The sequence below is a fragment of the Arachis hypogaea genome, chromosome 18 (genome assembly GCF_003086295.3).
Source record: "Arachis hypogaea cultivar Tifrunner chromosome 18, arahy.Tifrunner.gnm2.J5K5, whole genome shotgun sequence".
NCBI classification, from domain to species: domain Eukaryota; kingdom Viridiplantae; phylum Streptophyta; class Magnoliopsida; order Fabales; family Fabaceae; genus Arachis; species Arachis hypogaea.
Genome location: NC_092053.1, coordinates 18794402 through 18814914, shown reverse-complemented (window position 1 = coordinate 18814914; position 20513 = coordinate 18794402). Strand labels below are relative to the sequence as shown.

Here is a 20513-nt window from a genome sequence, read left to right as displayed (position 1 = left end):
AAATCTCTTGATAATTAAGTAAAATATACACTTAGTATTTGTGTGTTTAAAATAATAGACAAAGACTTATTTATATATTACACGTAATAATTATAATTTGTTACGTATACAAATAATGATATCTTTTTTATTGCCAATAAATATAATATTTTAAACATACATAATTATTAAAAAATTATGTCCTTTTAATCAAATATTATTAAATGGTTAATAACTATTTATTAATATTAATAATAATATTAATAATATTAATTAATCAAATACTTTTTTAAAGAAAATAGACTTCCTGAATTTAATTGCATAACATGTAAGTCGTGCATATTTTTCAATGAAAGTGCCTCTCTTTTGCAAACACACCAAGGTGTCTTAATTGTTTCCTTCGCCACTTAACAATTGCAAGAATTCATATGTATATGAAGTGCTGTTCTTGAAGTGTTTCATGGCAATGCAATTCCTGCACAGGTCTTTATAAGATACCTCAATCAAAATATCTAAATATCTAATTGTGGCATTAATACAATAAAAGACAAATATAAATAAAACCAAGAAATTCGCCTGAGAAAGGCCCACCACAGGAAACATTATATTGGGCTCCGCTGTCACTCTCACTCAATTCATTGGTCCATGCTTCGTATATTCGTGACAAGAGGAGTGCAATTATTATACAACTTGCATGCGTGTTACACGCTTACACATGTTCATAGAACTGTAGAAGGAGAAATTTCCCTCTATAAATTGTCCCTCTCTAGTTGCACACTCAGTATCACGTTTCTACATGCTATATATCACTTCGATCCTAAACAAAATGGAGTCCAGTCGTCTGCTACCCCTTTCAGCACTTTTTTGTGTAAGTTTATCTCTCTAGAATAGGGGGAACATAAAAATAAAATAGAAAGAAAGAAAATGTGAAGCCTTTCTAATTATTATGAGGTTAATATTTATTGCTTCCTTCTTTACTCAAACTATTATTATTTGTTCCAATTTGAAAATTTTGGCAGATTGCGATTCTGGGAAGCCATGTGCATGCATCACTGCCTGCTGAAGATTACTGGCAAACACTCTGGCCTAACACTCCCATGCCTAAAGCTTTCAAGGACCTTCTCCTGCAGCCTGGTGAGTTACATGAATATTCTCAACTACTACTTTACATCTCAGTCTGCTAGTTTTTCAACTCTAGAAAGTTTCCTCTTCTTTGATTAATGTTGTTTTAAGCCCTTAATTTTATTATTAGGTAATACCTACGTAAAAATATCTAATTAACAATTATTAAATAATTTAATATATTTAATTAAATTATTTAATATATATTTATATATTAGCTTTCATCTTTAAAAAAGGGATATTTTTACATGAATAACCACATGTATGGTTCTAATATTTTTTAGCATGTTCGGTTATTTGTTTCAATAAAAGTATTAAAATATATATTTTTGGAAACATTTTAAGTGCATTTAAACCGTTGATTTTAATTAATATATATTATATATATTTTTTATAATTCAGATCAACAATTAAAATAATTAGAGCACTGGTATTCTCGATACACTTAAAATGTTTCCTATATTTTTTTGAGAAGTTATAGTTTATGTTGGTTCCTTATAAGTAAGTACTTGGGTGCATTAAGAAAAAGTATAGACAATCAATTATATGCGCCTTTAATCGAGTTAAACTCCACTTTTAGTTTCTGAGATCCACGAGTTTTATTAATTTGCTCTTTGATTTTTCAATTATTATAATTTAGTCATTCAAATTTAAAAAAATATATTAATATAGTCCTTGACTTCTTCAATGCTGTTAGTTTGATAGCTCACGTTTTGTCATATTAGATATATTAAACCGATGTTGTACCGTTTTAGTGCTAAAAGAGTATTAAATGATGTTATTTTAGGGTTTAAATAATATTAAAAAAAAAATATAACGTTTTAGTATTGTTTAAACCTTCAGAAGCACGTGACATCCAAACTCAACCCCAAACATGACCTCCTCCATTTATCCTCACCACGACACGTGCCTCCGCTTTCCACATCTTTGCTTGGTGGCGTCGGCCCCTCCCCATACAACCTTGATCGCGCGTGACGCTTCATGCAACACGTCGTGCCGCGCCACGGGCACTACCACGTCCCATGAACTCTCTTTGCGGCCCGCACCTCCACATCCTCCCCCCATGTCTTCTCTTGGCGGCGTCGGCCCCTCCCCATCCAATCATGATCGGGCGCAACGCTTCATGTAACATGTCGTGCTACACCGCTGGCCTTCTATGGCTTGCAACACATCTTGCCGCGCTGTCGGCCCTGCCACATCGAAGTCCTCATTGCTCGCTGTTGGACGAATAAGATCATTGCGGTTCACCCCACCGCTTCGTACCTCCGCCGCACACACGCAGCAACTTCCCTTGCAAATGCAACGCCGCTGCACGACTACCTCCTTAAATAATTCCACCGCACAGACACTGCACCACAACCTTGTTCCTCATTTTGATGCACTGTCAGTATAAAATAGTTTTACATGTACATTCAATTACGTAATGTCATATCAGTAAAAATAACTATTTTTTACATTGATCGCATGAATAGTCATAAAAAAACGGATGTAATTACACGACTGTGTAAAATATTTTACACTTTCAATGCATCTTTTTTTAATAGTTTTAGATGTTTATTTTCTTAGTTTTCGGAGGTTCTTTTTCTCATTTTTTTATTTGTTTTGAAATTGTATAAATAATTTTGGATATCTTTTTTGGTTCGTTTTTTTTATGTTTTTTAATTATATTTCCGATGTTTCTTTTTATTAGAAATTTTTAAAATGATTTTGGATATTTTTTTTACAATAATTTTAGATCTTTGTTATCATTTGATTTTTGATTTTTTTTAAATTTTGGATGTTTCTCATGATAATTTAAATTCATGTTTCCATCCAAAAAAGATTCAAATGTTCTTTTTCTAATTTTTTTGAAATTTTAAAAATAATTTTAAATATTTTTTGTTAGACTTTTAATGTTTCTTTTATAACATTTCAATTATTTTATTTTTATTAAGAATTTTTAAAATAATTTTAGATATTCTTTTATAATAATTTTGACTATTTGTTATCATTTGGTTTCAGCTATTTTTTTCTTATTTTGGATTTTTTTTTAAACTTTTGGATATTTTTCATGGCACTTTAAATTCATGTTGCTTCTAAAAAAAATTAAAAAAAAAAATACTAATTGACTGCACCTCTTGATATTTACCAAGCGGGATTGGTGAATTAATGATCCCTTACACGTTGGAGCATCAAAGCTCCGTCTGTAAATTTTAGTTAAAGTTGAGTTAAATCTTAATTTGACCCTGAAATTTGGTTTGATGTTCAGAGTAACTTCTACAATTTTGTTGGCTCTAATTAGAACTCCTAAATTTATAATTGTGGCTCCAGTTTGTCCCTGTGATCATCTCCGTCACCGGAATGCTGATCTAGCGCAATTGCATGACATGGTGGATACTACTTAAACGACGGCGCATTAGTTTCGCGCGCAAACCCTTTGGAAACCACGTAGTGTAAGAGTTTTCTTGATGTTTGACAACTTATGATTGTCGTAGTGGAAAGAAAGAGAGTTTTAACCCACAAAAAACTGAAATGACGTGGTTTCCAAAGGGTTTGGGCGCGAAACCAATGCGCCGTCATTTAAGTAGTGTCCATCGTGTCATGCAACTACATCAAATCAACATTCTGGTGACGGAGATGATCACAGGGCAAGTTGGAGTCACAATTACAAATTTGGGAGTTCTAATTGGGGCCAACGAAATTGTGGGGGTCATTCTAAGCATCGGACTAAATTTCAGGGGCCAAATTGAAATTTAACTCGTTAAAGTTATATCTTTTGTTTTTTTTTTTTTTTATAGATTGGACAATTCTTAATCTTAGACATCACAAATTCACTCACTTTACAATTTGTGCACTTATATTTAAGGGTTTTATTCATTACTTGGCCATTATTAAGGTTCGAATTCAAGTGCAACATATTAAAATGGAGTTAAGTACAATTTTGGTTCTTAAGGTAGGGGTCGAAAATTTTTTTGGTCCCTAACCTTTTTTTATTTACAAAATCATCTCTAAAATTTAGTTAAGTTTTAAAACCGTCATTTTTACCAAAATTTTAATTTTTATCACCAAATTATCCCTAATTAAAAAATATAAAATAAGAAAACGGGATAAAGGAATCACGTTGGGAGAGGGGGATTTAGGAAAGAAGAAGGGGAGGGAAAGGGGAAGGGAATCCGCCTCTGCCACTCTTCACCATTGCTGCTGCCGTTGCTCCTCGTTGTTCGCGTCCTCGCCGCTACTCCTTGCATGTCGCCGTTCTGCTCCTCCTCCTCACATGTCGCCGCTGCTTTGAGAGAGCCGTTGACCGTTGTTCCTCGCTAGTCATCACTTCTCCTCACCCGTCGCTACTCCTCGCCAGTCATCGCCGCTGCTCCTAGGGTTCCAATTCTGCTTCTGATTTGTTAATTTTGCTAATTTCATTGTTGATTCTGCTTCTGTTTCTTTGGTTAATTGCATCGTTGATTTGTTGATTTTATTAATTGCATTGATTCTGATTCTGATTTTATTTTGATTTTATTATTGTTCTGCTTCTATTTTTTCATTGTTGTTCTGATTCTATTTCTTCTAATTTTGAATAGTTGATTCTGATTTATTTTGATTTCATTGTTCTGTTTCTGTTTCTTCTATTTCTTCATTGTTCTTCTGATTCTATTTTTTCTGATTCTGAATAGTTGAAATAAATTGTGTTCTTTTCTTTTTTTTGTTTCTGTTTTATTATTGTTCATGATTTTGTAATGATGAAGAAAAAAAAGAAGAGATACTGCCACGATGGAGAAGAGAAAGAAGAATAAAAACTGAGTATGTTAGAGAAGAGGGAGAATGGTATTTTAATTCGAATGACGGCTTTAAAACTTAGACCACAGAGACGATTTTGTAAGCAAAAAACAGTAAGGGATGAAAAAAATTTTCAATCCCTAACTTAGGGATCAAAATCGTACTTAACCTATTAAAATGTATTATATATTGTCGCTCAACCAAAATTTTAACTATAAATTATTTTTGCTTAATTATTTTTTTATTTGAAAGTTATTTATTTTCTTAATTACTTTTTTAGTTGTATGTAAAATATTCTTTCTGGGTTAATTTAAAAAGACAAAAATAACTTTTAGGATTATGATTATTTAATTTGAATTAAAATTTTAATTTAATTTAAAATAACTAAAATATATTTAGTTAATTTTAAAAGAATAAAATTATAAAAATATTCTTTTGGAATTAGAGTTATTTGATTATTTTAAAGATTAGAATGTGAATTTAGTTTTACACAGACAAAAGGATAAAATTATAAAAATATACTTACTTATCAGCTTACTTATTTATATTTCTTTTGCTTTTTCTTTTTATTCTTTTCTTCCTTCTTTTTTTTTTTCATTTTTCTTTTGTTATCGTTATTGTTACCACCACTAGCTATTACCACCTCATCCGATCCTCTTCCTTTTTTTATTTTTTTTTCATTTGAGTTCTTCTTTTTCTTCCCTTTTCTCCTTTATCATCATCGTATCATCGTAATCGTATCATTATTCTCATCGTCATCATTGTGATCTTTTTATACGTAAATAACATTTTTCATTCCCTTTCGAATTTTTGCACTTGTTCTATTTAATTTTGTTTTATTATCTACTGATTTTTTCACTTATTCTATTTTTTTTATCAAAATTTGTAAATCTGCTATTCAAATAGTCATAAAATGAATTCTTAGTTCCATCACATTATTTAGTTAAAAAGTTTGGTAATAGAGTGAAGACATTTCGATATTACGCTTTAGAAATTTAAGTGTTGTTTTATATATCAGATACGTCTTCTTCTTATACGTAAATGTCATTGTTCATTTTCTTTCGAATTTTTGCACTTGTTCGATTTAATTTCGCTACGTTATCTATATATTTTCACTTATTCTCTTTTCTATTAAAATTTATGAATCTTTAACTCAAGTCTTCTAAAATAAGTTTTTAGTTCTATCACATCATTTAGTTTAAAATTTCAGTATTAGAGTAAAGATATTTTGGTATTATTTTTAAAATTTTTATATTATTTTTTATATGAGATAGGCATTCATTGAATGTGTAATATTTTTATAAAATTTTAATTTTTTTATGCCATGTTACTAAACTATGGTGTCAATTTTAAATAATTTTGGTACTATCTTATTTCATTTTATAGAATTAATGTGATCTTTTTGTGTGTAATTTACCTTTTATATTCTGTATCATTGTATTTAAATTCTAGTGTCATTTTAAATAAATTTTGGTGTTATTTTTATTTCTAACAAGAATTCAATCCAATAAGTATGAACCTACATTCATTCAACAGTATAAACATGTTCATTCAAGTCCAATATAAAAAGCAATGCTCCTAAAAAAAAAAAGAGCAACAGAAAAAAAGAAAGAACAATACTAAAAAAAAAATACAGTATTAAAGAAAAGATTTATGTGTTTTTATAGCAAAATTTTGGGGTCAAAATTAAGAAATTTCTGTGTTGTTATTAAAAAATTTTGGTATTAAATTTTTGATAAATTTTGTACAATTTAAAATTCTCTCTCTTCCTCTATCTTTTTTTTTTTATTTTTTATAATTCTTTTTCTTTCATCTTTTTAAGAGGAATAAAATTAAGAAAAAGAAAAAAAAAATTAAATAAAAAAAATAACTGCAATGACACATAAAAAGAGAAAAAGAGAAGAAATTAAAATAAAATGCAGTAATAGCAACACCAATAATCAACAAAAAAAAAAAACAACAATCCACCATTAAACCTATATATATTACACTATCAAAGTGCTAAGAATCAATAAATTATATTAAATAATAATCAACAGAGATTAAATATTATGACAGATTTAACAATAATCAACAGAAATTAAATTATGACAGATTCAATAAAAATATATCAACAAATTATAATCAGCAAATATAAACAAGTTATAATCAGCAACAATAAAAATTAATAAATTCATAATCAATATCATTAATTAGTTACTCAGTTTATCAAATTATAACCCAATACATAACTAAAAAAAATTAACAGGCTAAAGTTCAATACAACCACACCTAAATCAACTTCATCGTTACAATTAGAGGCTAAGATTTTTTAAATAGGAACTCTTTATTCTTAAGACATAAACCTAAAAAATTTAGTTAAAATTATGGTAACAACCCTTCAACAATACTATTCAATTAATAAAAAAATTGATTAAATTTCAGTGATGATTTATAGTAAAATGACAAATTAATTAATTAATTAAAAAGAATGCAAAAATATGTGAAGTGTGGAATGTGAACTACATCGAAAAAAATAGGGGAATGTAGCCAGGAACTCACCATAGTGGCTCAACGATGGAACCAGCGTAAAGGAGGCGATGAAGCAAGAAGACAACAAGGTCCAAACCAAAGGTGGCAATTGCGGTTGCTTTTGTTTCTTCTTGACTGAGCCGGCAACAAGAAGACCAAGGAGAGCGGCAACACATGAACTACGACGGAAAGCTAGCAAGATGATGAGACGGGGCTACCAAGGACGATGAGAGTGAGAGACGAGAGGGTTAGAGAGAGAGTGTGAGAGAGAAGAGGGTGAGAAGAGAAAGTGTGTGTAATTTGAAATGAGGGAGAGGATTTTATCGATTTGAATTTAGGATAACATTACCGTCAAATTTATCTTCATATCAGCGAGTGGATAAAATGCTGTGTTCAACTAATTATATTTACCATAAGAAAAAACGACCCTAAATCTGAGGGTAATTGTGAAGCCAATTATTTCACTTTTTCCTTTATTTGTTACCGATAAATTTACCGTTAAAAAACTGAATCCAACAGTAAGTTTTTTATTTGACGAATTTGTTACAAAATCCATCGATAAAGCCGTCGCTAACCTCCGAAATTAAATTCAACGGTAAATTCGATGCTATTCAACTTTTTTTTTTTAGTAGCTTGTTATATACACTGTGTAAAGTCAGTCAATTCATACATGATCCAAGATTGTTACATTGGATGTTGTTAAAAAAATTCTAAGATATCTTTAGGCACAAAAGAGTAGGATTTAGTCTTCCAAAAATTCCAAGATTTCAGACTTTATAGGTTCTCATATTCGGCTATGGTTTCGGATCTTGAGGATTGGAGATCTATGTATGTCTGAATTTTGCGTTTATCTTGAGCTAATTTACTTTCTTGGTCTTATAAGAAATAAACCACTATTAGTATATTCTCAACGAAAGCTGAATTTCGGAGCTTAATAGATTGTAAAGCTGAGATTGTGTGGTTCAATAACATGCTACTAGAATAGAAGGTGGCTTTGTCAACATCTCCTGTAATAGTTTGTGACTACTTTAGCACAATTCTTTTAACTGTCAATCTGGTATTACATTACAAAACCAAGCATTTTCATATTGACATTCAATTCATCCAAGATAAAGTGCTCTATAAGTTGTAAATATACCTGGAAATGAGTAAATTGCTGACATATTGACAAAACTATTGTCAGCAGTTTTTTGTCAGCAGTTTCTTTTGAGCAGGGACGGACGTGTATGATTGTGGAGGCAAGCATTCCATTATAATTTAAAATTTTTTAATAGTATATGATAATAATATTTATTTGTCTTCATTAAATTATTAAATTTGATCCCATAATAATTTTTTACTCAACTTTTGATATTTAATAGTCAATTTAAGAATTTTATATTAAATGTTTATTAGAAGGATCATTTCTCAATTTAAATAAAATTTGTATTTTTTTCTTAGAAATAGACTCAAAAGAGTATTATTTATTTTTTCTGTAGCAACTGCATTAATTAAAAGAATTTTCTCAACTATAAATTATCAATAAAATTTGGTTTCTAATTGTATGAGAAGTAAATTTTTAAATAATTGTTTACTGATATATATAGAAAAAGATATATTTTGATTGTATTGTTAAGAAAAATACTTTTCAATTTTTTTTAAAATATGAAATTTAAATAATAATAAAATTTTAAATTATATGTTATTATTTAAATTACTCTTTTAGTATTTTAATTTATAAATTAGATATTTTGAAGACTAATCATATTTTACAACAATAAAATATAATTATATTAATAATTATCTTATATGTACATAAAAAAAGGGGATAAGTATTGTTTTGGTCCCTAACGTCAGAATCGAAACCGTCTCTAACGTAATTTTGATTTAGAATCATCCTTAACGTTTTTTTTCGTATTTAAATCGTCCTTTTTAATAAAAGTTTTAATTTTATTCTTAAAATACCCTTACTTTAATAAAAAAAATTATAAAATTTAAAAAAAAAAAAGAAAAGAACGATTGTTGGGGGGGGGGGTTGGAAACGCGTTTTGGTGGGGGGCGGGGCCAAAGAAAACGCGAAGGGGGAGGGGAGGGAGAGGGGAAAGGTGAAAGGAAGAGGGGGAAGGGGAAGGGGGGAGGGGACGACGCCGACGAAGCTTGGAGCTGCCGTCGCCGTCGCCAGAAGAAAAAAGAAAGGAGAGGGGCTGCGACGGGGGAGAAGAGAAGAGGGGAAAGAGAGAGGGAGCGCCGGTGGAGGGGAGGACCGTTCATGCATGCTTCTGCCGCCGTGGAGTGCGTCGCCGGGAAGAGGAGCCCGACGCGAGGAGGGCGGCGCGTGAAGGAGAGAGAGAGGGATCCGAGGCTGAGTTGGTCCGCGCATGCTCCGTCGCCGGTCTGCGGGTGATGGGTGGCCGAGGAGAGAGAGGGATCCGAGGGTGGAGTGCGTCGCCGGTCCTCGCACGCTCCGTCGCCGCCGCTGGTGATGGGTGGCCAAGCGCCGGTGGTTCTGCATCTACTTCTTCTGAATCTGCTTCTTCTTCTGCTTCACGCTCCGTCACTGCTGCTGGTGATGGGTGGCCAAGCACCGGTGGTTCTGTATCTACTTCTTCTTCTGAATCTGTTTCTTCTTCTGCTTCATGCTCTGTCACTGCTGCTGGTGATGGGTGGCCAAGCACCGGTGGTTCTGCATCTGCTTCTTCTTCTTAATCTGCTTTTTCTTCTGCTTCTTCTTCTTCTGCTTCGGGTTCTTCTTCTTCTACATCTGCTTCTGTGACTGCCTCTACTTCTACTTCTGTGACTGCCTCTGCTTCTAATTTTGATTTGTTGTTTTCTGATTTTATTGTTGTTGTGTGTTGATTTGGTTGTTGAATTTGTGTTGATTTGTTGAATTTTTTATTCCTGGATTTGTTGAATTTGTGTTGATTTTATTGATGTTATTTTTTTGCGGTGGAGGTAAATGTGCTGGTGGTGGTGGTGGAGGTAAAGTTGCTGGTGATAGTGGAGGGCTTTTTTGTCCAGAAAAAGTTAAAAGGACGATTTTAATACGAAAAAAAAACGTTAAATGATAATTCTAAATCAAAAATTACGTTGGGGGCAGTTTCGATTCTGACCCTCAACGTTAGGGACCAAAACAATACTTATCCCTAAAAAATAACCACATGTAAAGAATATATATTAAAATATAAAATACACATTAAAAATGAATTAAATAATATATATATTTACATACAAATACATAATAATTAATAGATAATTTGACAACTGATTTTATATACACATAATATTTTTATTATAAAAATTATTATTATATTATATATTTTTATTCCAACAGTTAAAATTTTTTGAATTTATCACTACTTTGAAAAAATAAGGTACAAATTGAGAGTTGTTCCAAGACTAAATCTCAGTTTGAAGGAGGATATTGAGTATATAGATGACACTCTTAAGAGTGGTTATTAACAATAGTTAGTTAAAATTCTATTATGCAAGTTATTTGTGGAAAGGTGGTTATAGACTTGCTTCGGTCAATGTATATATTAGCAGATTTGTGTTGAAAAGGCACTGCCCAATGCCCATTCATTATAAATTTCATTCTCAATTAATAAGTGAAATTGTTCTCTTCTCATTCTATTTCTTCTCTGCTACTGCTCAAGATTCATTGAGCTTTCTTAATCAATCTTGGTTTCGTATGATAACTGCAAAAAAAATTATCATAATGTGAGTGATTAAGGAAGGTATTCCAATTGGGTTAGATCGTATTTTGACAATACGATACTGAATACTCAATCAAACTGATTCGACAATGGATTGGATAGCTTACACCATTCTTTCTATAAGGATAAAAAATGTGTTCAAAAACAAAATAGTGTTGTGACAAATTCATTTAAATGTGAAAATTGGTAAAATAAAAAAATTCATCCTTAAACTATTGAATCAATTTGGTTCAATTTGGTTGAACTTAATTATCAAATAAGTTGGCCTTGTAACCCTCCATATTTTAAATATAGTTCTTTAAAAAAAAAACTCTTTGAAACATTTTTTTTTGTTTCTCATGATAACTCTTAATTCATTAAGTCAAGTACTAATTTATTGTATATTTAAGTTTTATTTATGGTCAATGAATTACTACAAATACAAAATAGAATTCAAACTCTTAATACTTATTTAAGCGGACGAGTGAGTTGATTCACTCAACCAATCAAAGTTGGTTGCTCTTTTAAAAAAGTTATGTGTCATTTTATTCATTAATTACTTTTTTTTATTATTATATGAACACTTCTCTCTCTTTTCTTCAAAGTTATATTTTTTTTGGTGACTTCTTCAAAATTATATTTATATTTAAAATTATATAGATGTTATTATTTCTAAATTTATTTAAAGTTATTTATTTTCTACAACTTTAATATGGTAAATCATAAAAGTATTTTTGGATAATTCTTTATGCTGTTAAAGTAAAATATAATTATATTTAGTAATGTGTAATTATATAATTAGATACATGTACAAATTTATTTTAGATTAACACTACGTTAAAATTAAATTCTTAAAATATGCAAAACTAATTTGTTTTTGAGTCTTTATCATTATAAACTCTCTAAATGGAAGAAGCTAATTATGCAAACTATTCACACTTTATTTGATTGGTTTCAACTTTAAGGAAATTGGGATTGGATGAGAAGGGAAAGCGCCCATGTTAAGCAACAAGCAACCACAAGCAGTAAACTCAAAATACCAATTGGCGTCTTTTTGTTCGACCTTCATCATGATGGCGACAAATCCAAGACAGTTTATGATCACGGCAAAGAGAGCGAAGACTTTAATAAAACATTTCCGTTGTTTTTCCCCAACAAATATAGTGACCATCTCACAAGTAACAAACCTACGATACCCAATGGCGCATTTTTCTTCGAGCATGATCTTCTTCCCGGCAAAAAACTCATCCTAGGACGTATAAAGACCTCGGATGAGTTCACTTTCTTACCGGACACAATCGCAAAGGCCATTCCATTTTCTAGCAACAGGCTCCCCGAGATCTTCAACCGCTTTAACATAGAAGCTGAGTCAACCGAAGCCGAATCAATGAAAAAAACACTTGCGCTTTGCGAGGGCCCTACTATACACGGAGAAGAAAGATATTGTGCAACTTCTTTAGAGTCCCTACTCCATTTCGCGGTTTCAAAACTTGGAAAAAACATAAGGCTACTTTCAACTGAATTCGAAAGGGAAACACAAGATCGGCAGTACACTGTGGCGGAAGGAGTAAAGAAAAATGGTGAAAAAGCAATGGTTTGCCACAAAATGAATTACCCATATGCTGTGTTTTTTTGCCACAAAATAGATACAAGGTCTTATAGCGTCCCATTGATGACAACTAATGATGGAACAAAACTTAAAGCAATAGTAGTTTGTCACACCGATACTGCTCACTGGCCATCAAATAATGTTGCCTTCAAGATGCTTAATACTAAGCCTGGAACCACTCCCATTTGTCATTTTCTTGCCACTGATGATGTTATTTGGGTACCTCAATTCAGCGGCCTGAAAGATGACATGTAAGTAATGCCCTCCTTATGATGTTGAAAGTGTGTCTCCTTGCATATATAGCGAGTATTAAGTCTACTACGTTATTGTAAAATATATGTATGTGTGTTAGTTTGAATGTACTCCAACTATAATAATGTGTTCTAGAAGTTTGGCAAAGGTATATACGTTGTGCTGCAAGAGTGGAAGGTGCTGTAACATCTTCTAGAAGTTGTTAATGCATAATTATGTAATGAGGAACGCAGTAATGATGTTGCCTTTGACAAAATTTTTGCATAGTTTTTTTTGTTTGAATTATATCCAACCCTCTTTAAATTAAAGAATAAGTTATTTTTTATGACATATTTTATTATTATTAAATAAAATTAAATAAATTGACTTATCATAGTTAACTTTAACTTTTAATCTAACCTAAATTTTATTAATCTAATTAATTAATCACTATGTAATTTTTTTTTGTAAATTATAAAAAATTATTAAAAAAATTAATTTTTTAATCTTTTATTTTTTTTAAATTATATATTTATTAATCAATTTTAATCACAAAATAAAAAAAATCTCAAAAAATAAAAAAATATATTAAAAAAATTCAAGAGGCACCAAAAATTTAAAATTCTCAAAATTTTCTCTCTATTGCTTTCTTAATTTTTTTCAAAAATATTTTTCATTGTCCGTATTAACTAATTATATCTATTTAAGTATTTATTATCCATCATTTTTGTAGACCAACTGAAAAGTTATTTCACACGACATACACATGTATTAATTCATGATAATTACGTTATGTTTGCATTTTGGTATTTGTTTTTTCTTGTTGCTCATACATGTTTTTCAGTACAGTTTAGTTTGCCATCATCATAAACATGCCATGGCTATGTTGAACAACAACATAACGACTCTAGTTTAGAAAGAATTTTGAATTATAATCCTTTCAATTTTTATTGCTTTGAAAGGCCAAGTATTTAAAAAATTTCATTGCTTTAAAATGTTTTCAACGGATCTAATTTCATTGTTAAGAGGAATGAAGAAGATTTTTGAAAGAATGAAGAAAGTAAGAGAGAATTATTAAGAAAGTGTTTTGGGAATTTTAAATTTTGTGTGTTTTTTTTTATCTTTTATTTTTGAGAATTTTTTTATTTTATAGTTGAAATTAATTAATAAATGTGTGATTTGAAAAAAATAAAAAAATATAAAATATAACTTTTCTAGTAGTATTTATAATTTGTAAAAAAAAGTTATATATTATTAGTTAATTAGGTTAACAAAATTTAGCTTAGATTAAGAGTTTAATTATCATAAACCAACCTATTTCATCCAATAATAATAATAAGACACTTATTTTTTATTTTAGAGAATGTTGGATAGAATTTAATTTTTTTTCTAAAATCTTTCTTTTTGGAATCAAAAAATAAAATTTTTATTTTTAGATTATAAAAATTCTAATTATATTATATTATATTATATAGATAAATAAAAGTATGATGTAATTGAAGCAAAAAAAAATTATTAATTTTGAATGTGCAAATAAACCATGTTGATTATTTTCAACTAATTATTAATAAATACAAATAACAAATTGTTTTGTCGATTTTTAGCAAATCGATGGTGGTTCGATTCTAATGGTTTGGGAGCGAAACCTACTCCTCTTTTGCAGGTATCAGTTTCACTATCAGTGCATCAAAGGTCCTCGAATTAGACAAGCATTAAAAAAGAAAAGAGGTTTAAAGGGTGTAAAATAAGACTTTCGGAAGATAAACTGACTGAAATCGAAAAAGTTTGTAATGAATTTAAATAAAGCGATAAAAATGCCTCTCATTGAATCAAAGAACTTTTGACATGAAGATTAAAAGTACTAAAATGTAAATCCAACAATAAAATTTAAAGGTGCTTTAAATTTAAATTGAACAAGAAAAGTAAAGTTTGCTGAAATTGTAAATTGAAAAGATAAAGACATGGAAGAAACCCTACAGAAATCAAACTCGAACGCAGACTCAGAAATTCGCTGGGATATGAGTGTGCTTGAGTGTATTTCTGAGGAAAAGTTCCAACCCTTGAGCCTTAATACTTTCTACTATTTATAACTTTTTTCATAACCGATCATTAATGAAATAGTGCACCCTCGTGATCGAAAGTTTGGGTAACCGTTCCCTCTATTTTGCCCAAACGTGTGACAGTTACTGAAATCCTTCTAATTTGAAAACTTTAGATCTTCCTCATTCGGGTAACTGCTTGATTTATCATGCCAATCGAAACCGTTGCCAAATAGTTTCCCACTCGATGCCTTCAAGTACATCCCTTTCGATCTCTACTTCCATTTCGAAGCTTTGTTAACATGTCGACTCAACTCATTCTTCAAAAATAATTATTTTTTGACTAACAAATTGCTCCCTAGGATTAACATGTTTGTTTTCGAAGTCACTCCTCGGAAGACAAAACACTTAATCCTAATTTAGTCTTTAACCATGGTTTAATGAGGATTACCTTAATTAGCCATAATTTCCATTTACTTTCTCCATTAATTTTGACCCGTTTGACACGTCTCTCACGATTCACAATCTCTCTCTCCACCACTTCGCCTTCTTTGCAAAGTTACCTCTTTTCTATTTGAATCTTTTCTGTAACAACGGTCAGGAAGTAAACCCTATTTAAATTAAACTTCACACCATTAATTTTCCTTTCTTGAATCCTTGCTTCCTGAAACCTTGTATTCTATTCCATTCCATAACTGTCATTTTTCATCTCTCACTTTTCTCTTTGTTCATCAATGGCTGCCTCATCTTCTTAAATTGCTGCTCAAGATAAGGGCAAGAGTCCAATGACATAGTAACCAGCTCCTCCATCTTTGCACATATTGAATCAAATTAATGATGAGATCATTGAGGACCCTCAACTTCAAATAGATTATCCAAGAATCCTTATCCTCTTCACTGTAGGTGGCGAAACTCATTGTTTTATCGGTCTTATTGACAGTTTAGAAAGAGCAAACAAACGGCTTCATTTCTTTCCTAGCGCCCAAGGGAAATATTTACTAATTAATCAGGACCTCGATATCTCTTTCTTCACCAACCCTCAAAAAGCCTTTAGAAACAACCCTAAAATTGCCCCACGAGGAACTGATTTTATGGCTTGGCACAGACATCTCACAGCAGAGAAAAATGCTGCCTTGGGTGCTCTTGGAATTCAATATCTCCTTCGACTCTCTCACTTTGCCCCCTTGACACATCCTTGTATGATTGGGGCTGTGACTCATTTCTGGAACAAAACCACCAACAACTTTCACCTTCCTTGCAAGATATTTGGTATGTCACTCCTTGATGTGGCTGCCATCACAGGGCTTCCAATAAGCTCCCCTGAATTTACTTCTGATATGCAACCTGAGCGACAATACAAGATAGGTTCTATGACTTCTTACAGTGAATTTATTGCTCACCATATGGGTGCAGACAATGAACCTGTAACGGACGATGAACACGTGGCATTTTTATTTTATTGGTTAAACGCCATAGTTTTCTGCTCTCGAAATGTTCAAATGCAGAAGATTTTCTATCCCCTAGCTGCCCTTTTGCATGAGGGGAATAACTTCAATTTGGCTAAGTTACTTCTAGGGCACATTTCCAAAGAACTAGGCCAATTTGTCAATTGCCTTCGAAAGAATTTTCTGATAAGTACGGGAGGTCCTCTCTGGCTTCTCCAACTCTGGCTGAACGCCATTTTCGAAAAATTCATGATAACTCTTGGAGACAGAACATCTGATAAGCAACACATTGAGGGCTTTCAATTGGCTACTTTCAAGCCACACTTCCCAGAAACTCAATCAGACGAAGATCAATTCTGGGTTGTTTTCTCTCTTTTCCATTCCTGTAAAAACTTTAATAATGATGATCTCAATTTCACTCCCTTGTTATGTCGAAATTGCGGTCCTGCCTGGCTTGAACGTCTTCTCTTTCCCAATTATAATCAAGAGGACGAAATTACCAATAGGACTTGGACAAACTTGCTAGCTGTCCAAGTGATCCCAATAGGGCTACCACAATACAAAAAAGAGCATTTCAAGGCCACTCTTTATGCTCCTCATTATGCATCCAGACAACTAGGTTTTTCTCAGGCGATTCCATTTCCACTCCCCAAAAATAACAAGCCTCTTTGTCATATCAACCTGGTTTCGAAGGAAGCACTTGACGTTTATCTTTCTTCGAACCAACAACAAAAAATGGGCTACCATCATCTTGTTTATGAGCGTAGTTCATTTATTACCAAATCTTGCTTCGATTGGTGGACTGCTTACTTCTCTAAGTACAATTGCATCTTTGAGGAAATCAGAAATTCTGCCACTCGAATTGCATCTATTGCTGAAGGCTCTCCAAAAAAGTCTTTGAAAAGAAAAGCCAAAACCACTTCATTTTCGAGACAACCTCAGAGAAAGAGTCAACGGACTCCCTCGAGAACTTCCAGAAGAGTATATATTTCAATTGAATTCTTTGAAATTATATTTGTTTAAACCTGTCTTGATCCCAATTCTTTCCTTAGTTACAGGTACAATCATCAAGCAAAAGCTCTTCTGAAGATAATGAACCCTTAATCCAAAACCTCCCTGCTGCCTCTCTAGACTCGGATGATGATGATGAAGCTGACCCAGCTTCCCAATTGATTCGAAGAAGAAGACAAATCATTCTGGTAAATTTATTTTGTCTTTTCGAATGTATTAAGTCTATCAAACTGTGCTCAACAGTTTTATGTGCTTATTTCAGGCTGAAACTACGGCTCAATCAACTTCTTCTTCTCTTGCCCCTGTGATGACAAGTCATCTTAGCCTATTTTAACTAGCCTTTTTCTTTTGTTTTTAATTGAATTATGCACTTTCTTGAGCCATAAGCAAGCCAATTGGGTAGATTTTCATGTTTCCTTTGATTTAATCAACCATGTATGAATTCATGCTATTTCATGAGGTTTTATGCTAAAATTGTCACATATTATGAAAGAATGAATATCTCATGATTTTGAGCATAGCTTTGATGTGTTTGGTTGATTAATGATAGGTGAAGAAAGCTTGGAGAAAGGTTGAAGTAAAGAGGAATGGCTAGGAGTGAAGAGAGGAATAAGTGAAATTGAACCTGGAGGCATGAAGTTAGCCCCAACGTTAGCCCCCTAACTTGGAGGCTAACGTTGGGCATGAAGATTACTCCCTGGGCTCCCCACGTTTGAGCCAACGTTAGCCCCCTAACTTGGAGGCTAACGTTGGCACATGAATTCCTCCCTGGCCATCCAACGTTTGCGCCAACGTTAGCCCCCTAACTTGGAGGCTAACGTTGGCACATGAAGACATAAGGGAGAGGGGCCAACGTTTGCGCCAACGTTAGCCCCCTAACTTGGAGGCTAACGTTGGCGCCACACACCACAAGGCATACAAGGGGTATACTTCCAACAAGAGTAACTTGAGCTACAGAGCTCCAAATGAGGTGATTCAAGAAGCATTGGAAAGTAGGAATCAAGAGCTTTCCAAGCATATATGGCACTGCATGGTGGACACTAAAATTGAGGGAGAAAACTGCCCCGCAATGTGCATAAACGAACATGGTGGCAACCTGCAGTGAGGCCAACTGACCTCTGCACCTTCAAAGGAGTATAACTCGAGCTGTAGAGCTCCAAATAATGTGCTCCCAACGGCATTGGAAAGTAGACATCCAGGGCTTTCCAACAATGTATAATAGTATGGGGTGGACAATACATTTGAGCCTCCAGAACTGGCGTTTTCGCCAACGTTTGAGGGCTAACGTTACCTCAAACGCTGCACACCAAAGCCAGCGACCATGCCCTCTTCAAATGATCATAACTTGAGTTGTAGATGTCCAATTGAAGTGATTCCAAGTGGGTTAGAAAGCTGACATTCAGAGCTTTCCAACCATATATGATAGTCTATATTGGGCATAAAATTGGCAACATGACAAGAGGACAAAGTTGGCCCCATAAATGTGAATAAGGGAGGCCAACGTTAGGGTCAAAGTTAGACCCCTAACGTTGGCACCAACGTCCATACCAGTAGAATGTTGCTTGCTGCTATGAAAAGTTGGAGCCAAAGTTAGACCCCTAACTTTGGCTCAAACGTTAGGTCCAACTATGGCTAATTTCAAAACCGGTTCAATTGGTTCAATTCGGTTCCTCTTCAAACTCCAAGAGCAATCAACCAAGGCCTTTATCAACCCAATTCCATCAAGAGCAAGGGCCCAAATGATCATCACTCAAAGGCACAAGAAATAGATAAAATAGGAATTTCATTTAATTGTAATTTGTTTTTAATTTCATTTTCATTTCCATTTTGTAAAGCCTATATAAGGCATCATTTTCATATTTGTGAGGAGGCTGGCTCCAGAAGGGAGCACGAGGATTCAAGAGCTCTCTTTAAATTTTCTTTTCTTTGTTTTTGAATCTTGGGTTGAGAATTGAAGAAATTCTGTTTCAATCTCGCCATGAGAATTCTCTCTGTTTACTTGTCAGCATAATTTCAGTGAATTGTGATTTGAATCAAAACTCTCTTTACTGCTTTCTTCTCTATTTTCTTCTGCAATTATTGTCTGTTGGATCAAGGAAGGAATTGAGATCTAGACTTGGTCTCTAGTCTCATCCAACCCCTGAGATCTTCAACCTCTCATTTAGATTTTGCAATTGAGCCAAGTTGCTCTCTGTTTTGATTTTAAAGTGATTTTCCAAATCTGTTGAATCTACTGCTTTCTTTTAATTTCCAGCACCCACTCCCTTTTAATTTCATGCAATTTACATTTCTTGCATTTTAAGATTCTTGCAATTTACATTTCTTGCTCTTTAAGTTTCAATGCAATTTACTTTCTGCACTTTAATTTTCCTTGTCATTTACATTCTGTTGGCTTCAATTGTCACTCAAATCACTCAATGTTAGCTTGACTAAACTAATCACCCACTAAAGTTGCTTGATCCATCAATCCCTGTGGGATCGACCTCACTCCCGTGAGTTTTTATTACTTGATACGACCCGGTACACTTGCCGGTTAGATTTGTGTCTGTTGGGAGAAATTTATTTTTCACTAAAATAACTCATCACCCTGATCAATCCACACAACAAAACCAGCCAAGGCCAGAACAACAAAAATCTCACTCATCAGTCCAAACCATTACATCTGCTGAACCCATTCGAGTGGTTCCCCCAATTTTAACTGAAACACAAGTGGTTGATTTAACAGAAGAGCAACATTCACCATCTCAAACTGCAAACATCGATCACCCTCTTTCATCAGTTCAGGCTGGGGCTTTTACTGGATCTCATGTAGCTCCTGACTCTGACTCCGCCTCTCAAATCCCAGAATCCAATTCCGATTCACCTTCTCGAGTACCAGAAACCACTGCTCCTGAATCTGATTCACCTACCCAAATTCCAGAAACTATTTCTTCACCACAAAAATCTCTCAATCCACCCAGAGATGCTGGAATTTCAACTTCTCATGACCTGGATCCACCTTCTGAAACCCTTGGCATGATCCCTCAACCTACTGATACTGATTTAATTGGATTGGTTAATATCTTGAACCAAGTTGTTCAAGAAGACAAGGTGCCTATCTCCACTCCAACACCTGCAGGTCCTTCAACATCTGGACTTCCTC

General features: G+C 32.9%; 1 protein-coding gene across 1 annotated transcript; it reads left to right on the top strand.

Annotated features, from left to right (window-relative positions):
- The first annotated feature begins 688 nt into the window (after window positions 1–688).
- LOC112773082 (BURP domain-containing protein 6) lies at window positions 689–13153 on the top strand. The gene is made up of 3 exons (XM_025818124.3): window positions 689–847; window positions 999–1113; window positions 12002–13153. The coding sequence occupies exons 1-3, from the start codon at window positions 776–778 to the stop codon at window positions 12898–12900; spliced, it is 1086 nt and encodes a 361-aa protein (XP_025673909.1). The 5' UTR covers window positions 689–775; the 3' UTR covers window positions 12901–13153.
- The last annotated feature ends 7360 nt before the right edge of the window (window positions 13154–20513 follow it).

What these genes read in the sequence shown, in the direction of transcription:
- LOC112773082 (XM_025818124.3), top strand. Translation starts at nt 776, where the DNA reads ATGCTATATATCACTTCGATCCTAAACAAAATGGAGTCCAGTCGTCTG. An exon ending in CCCTTTCAGCACTTTTTTGT is followed by an intron (nt 848 to 998) that starts GTAAGTTTATCT and finishes AAATTTTGGCAG; the next exon opens with ATTGCGATTCTGGGAAGCCA. An exon ending in GGACCTTCTCCTGCAGCCTG is followed by an intron (nt 1,114 to 12,001) that starts GTGAGTTACATG and finishes TTCAACTTTAAG; the next exon opens with GAAATTGGGATTGGATGAGA.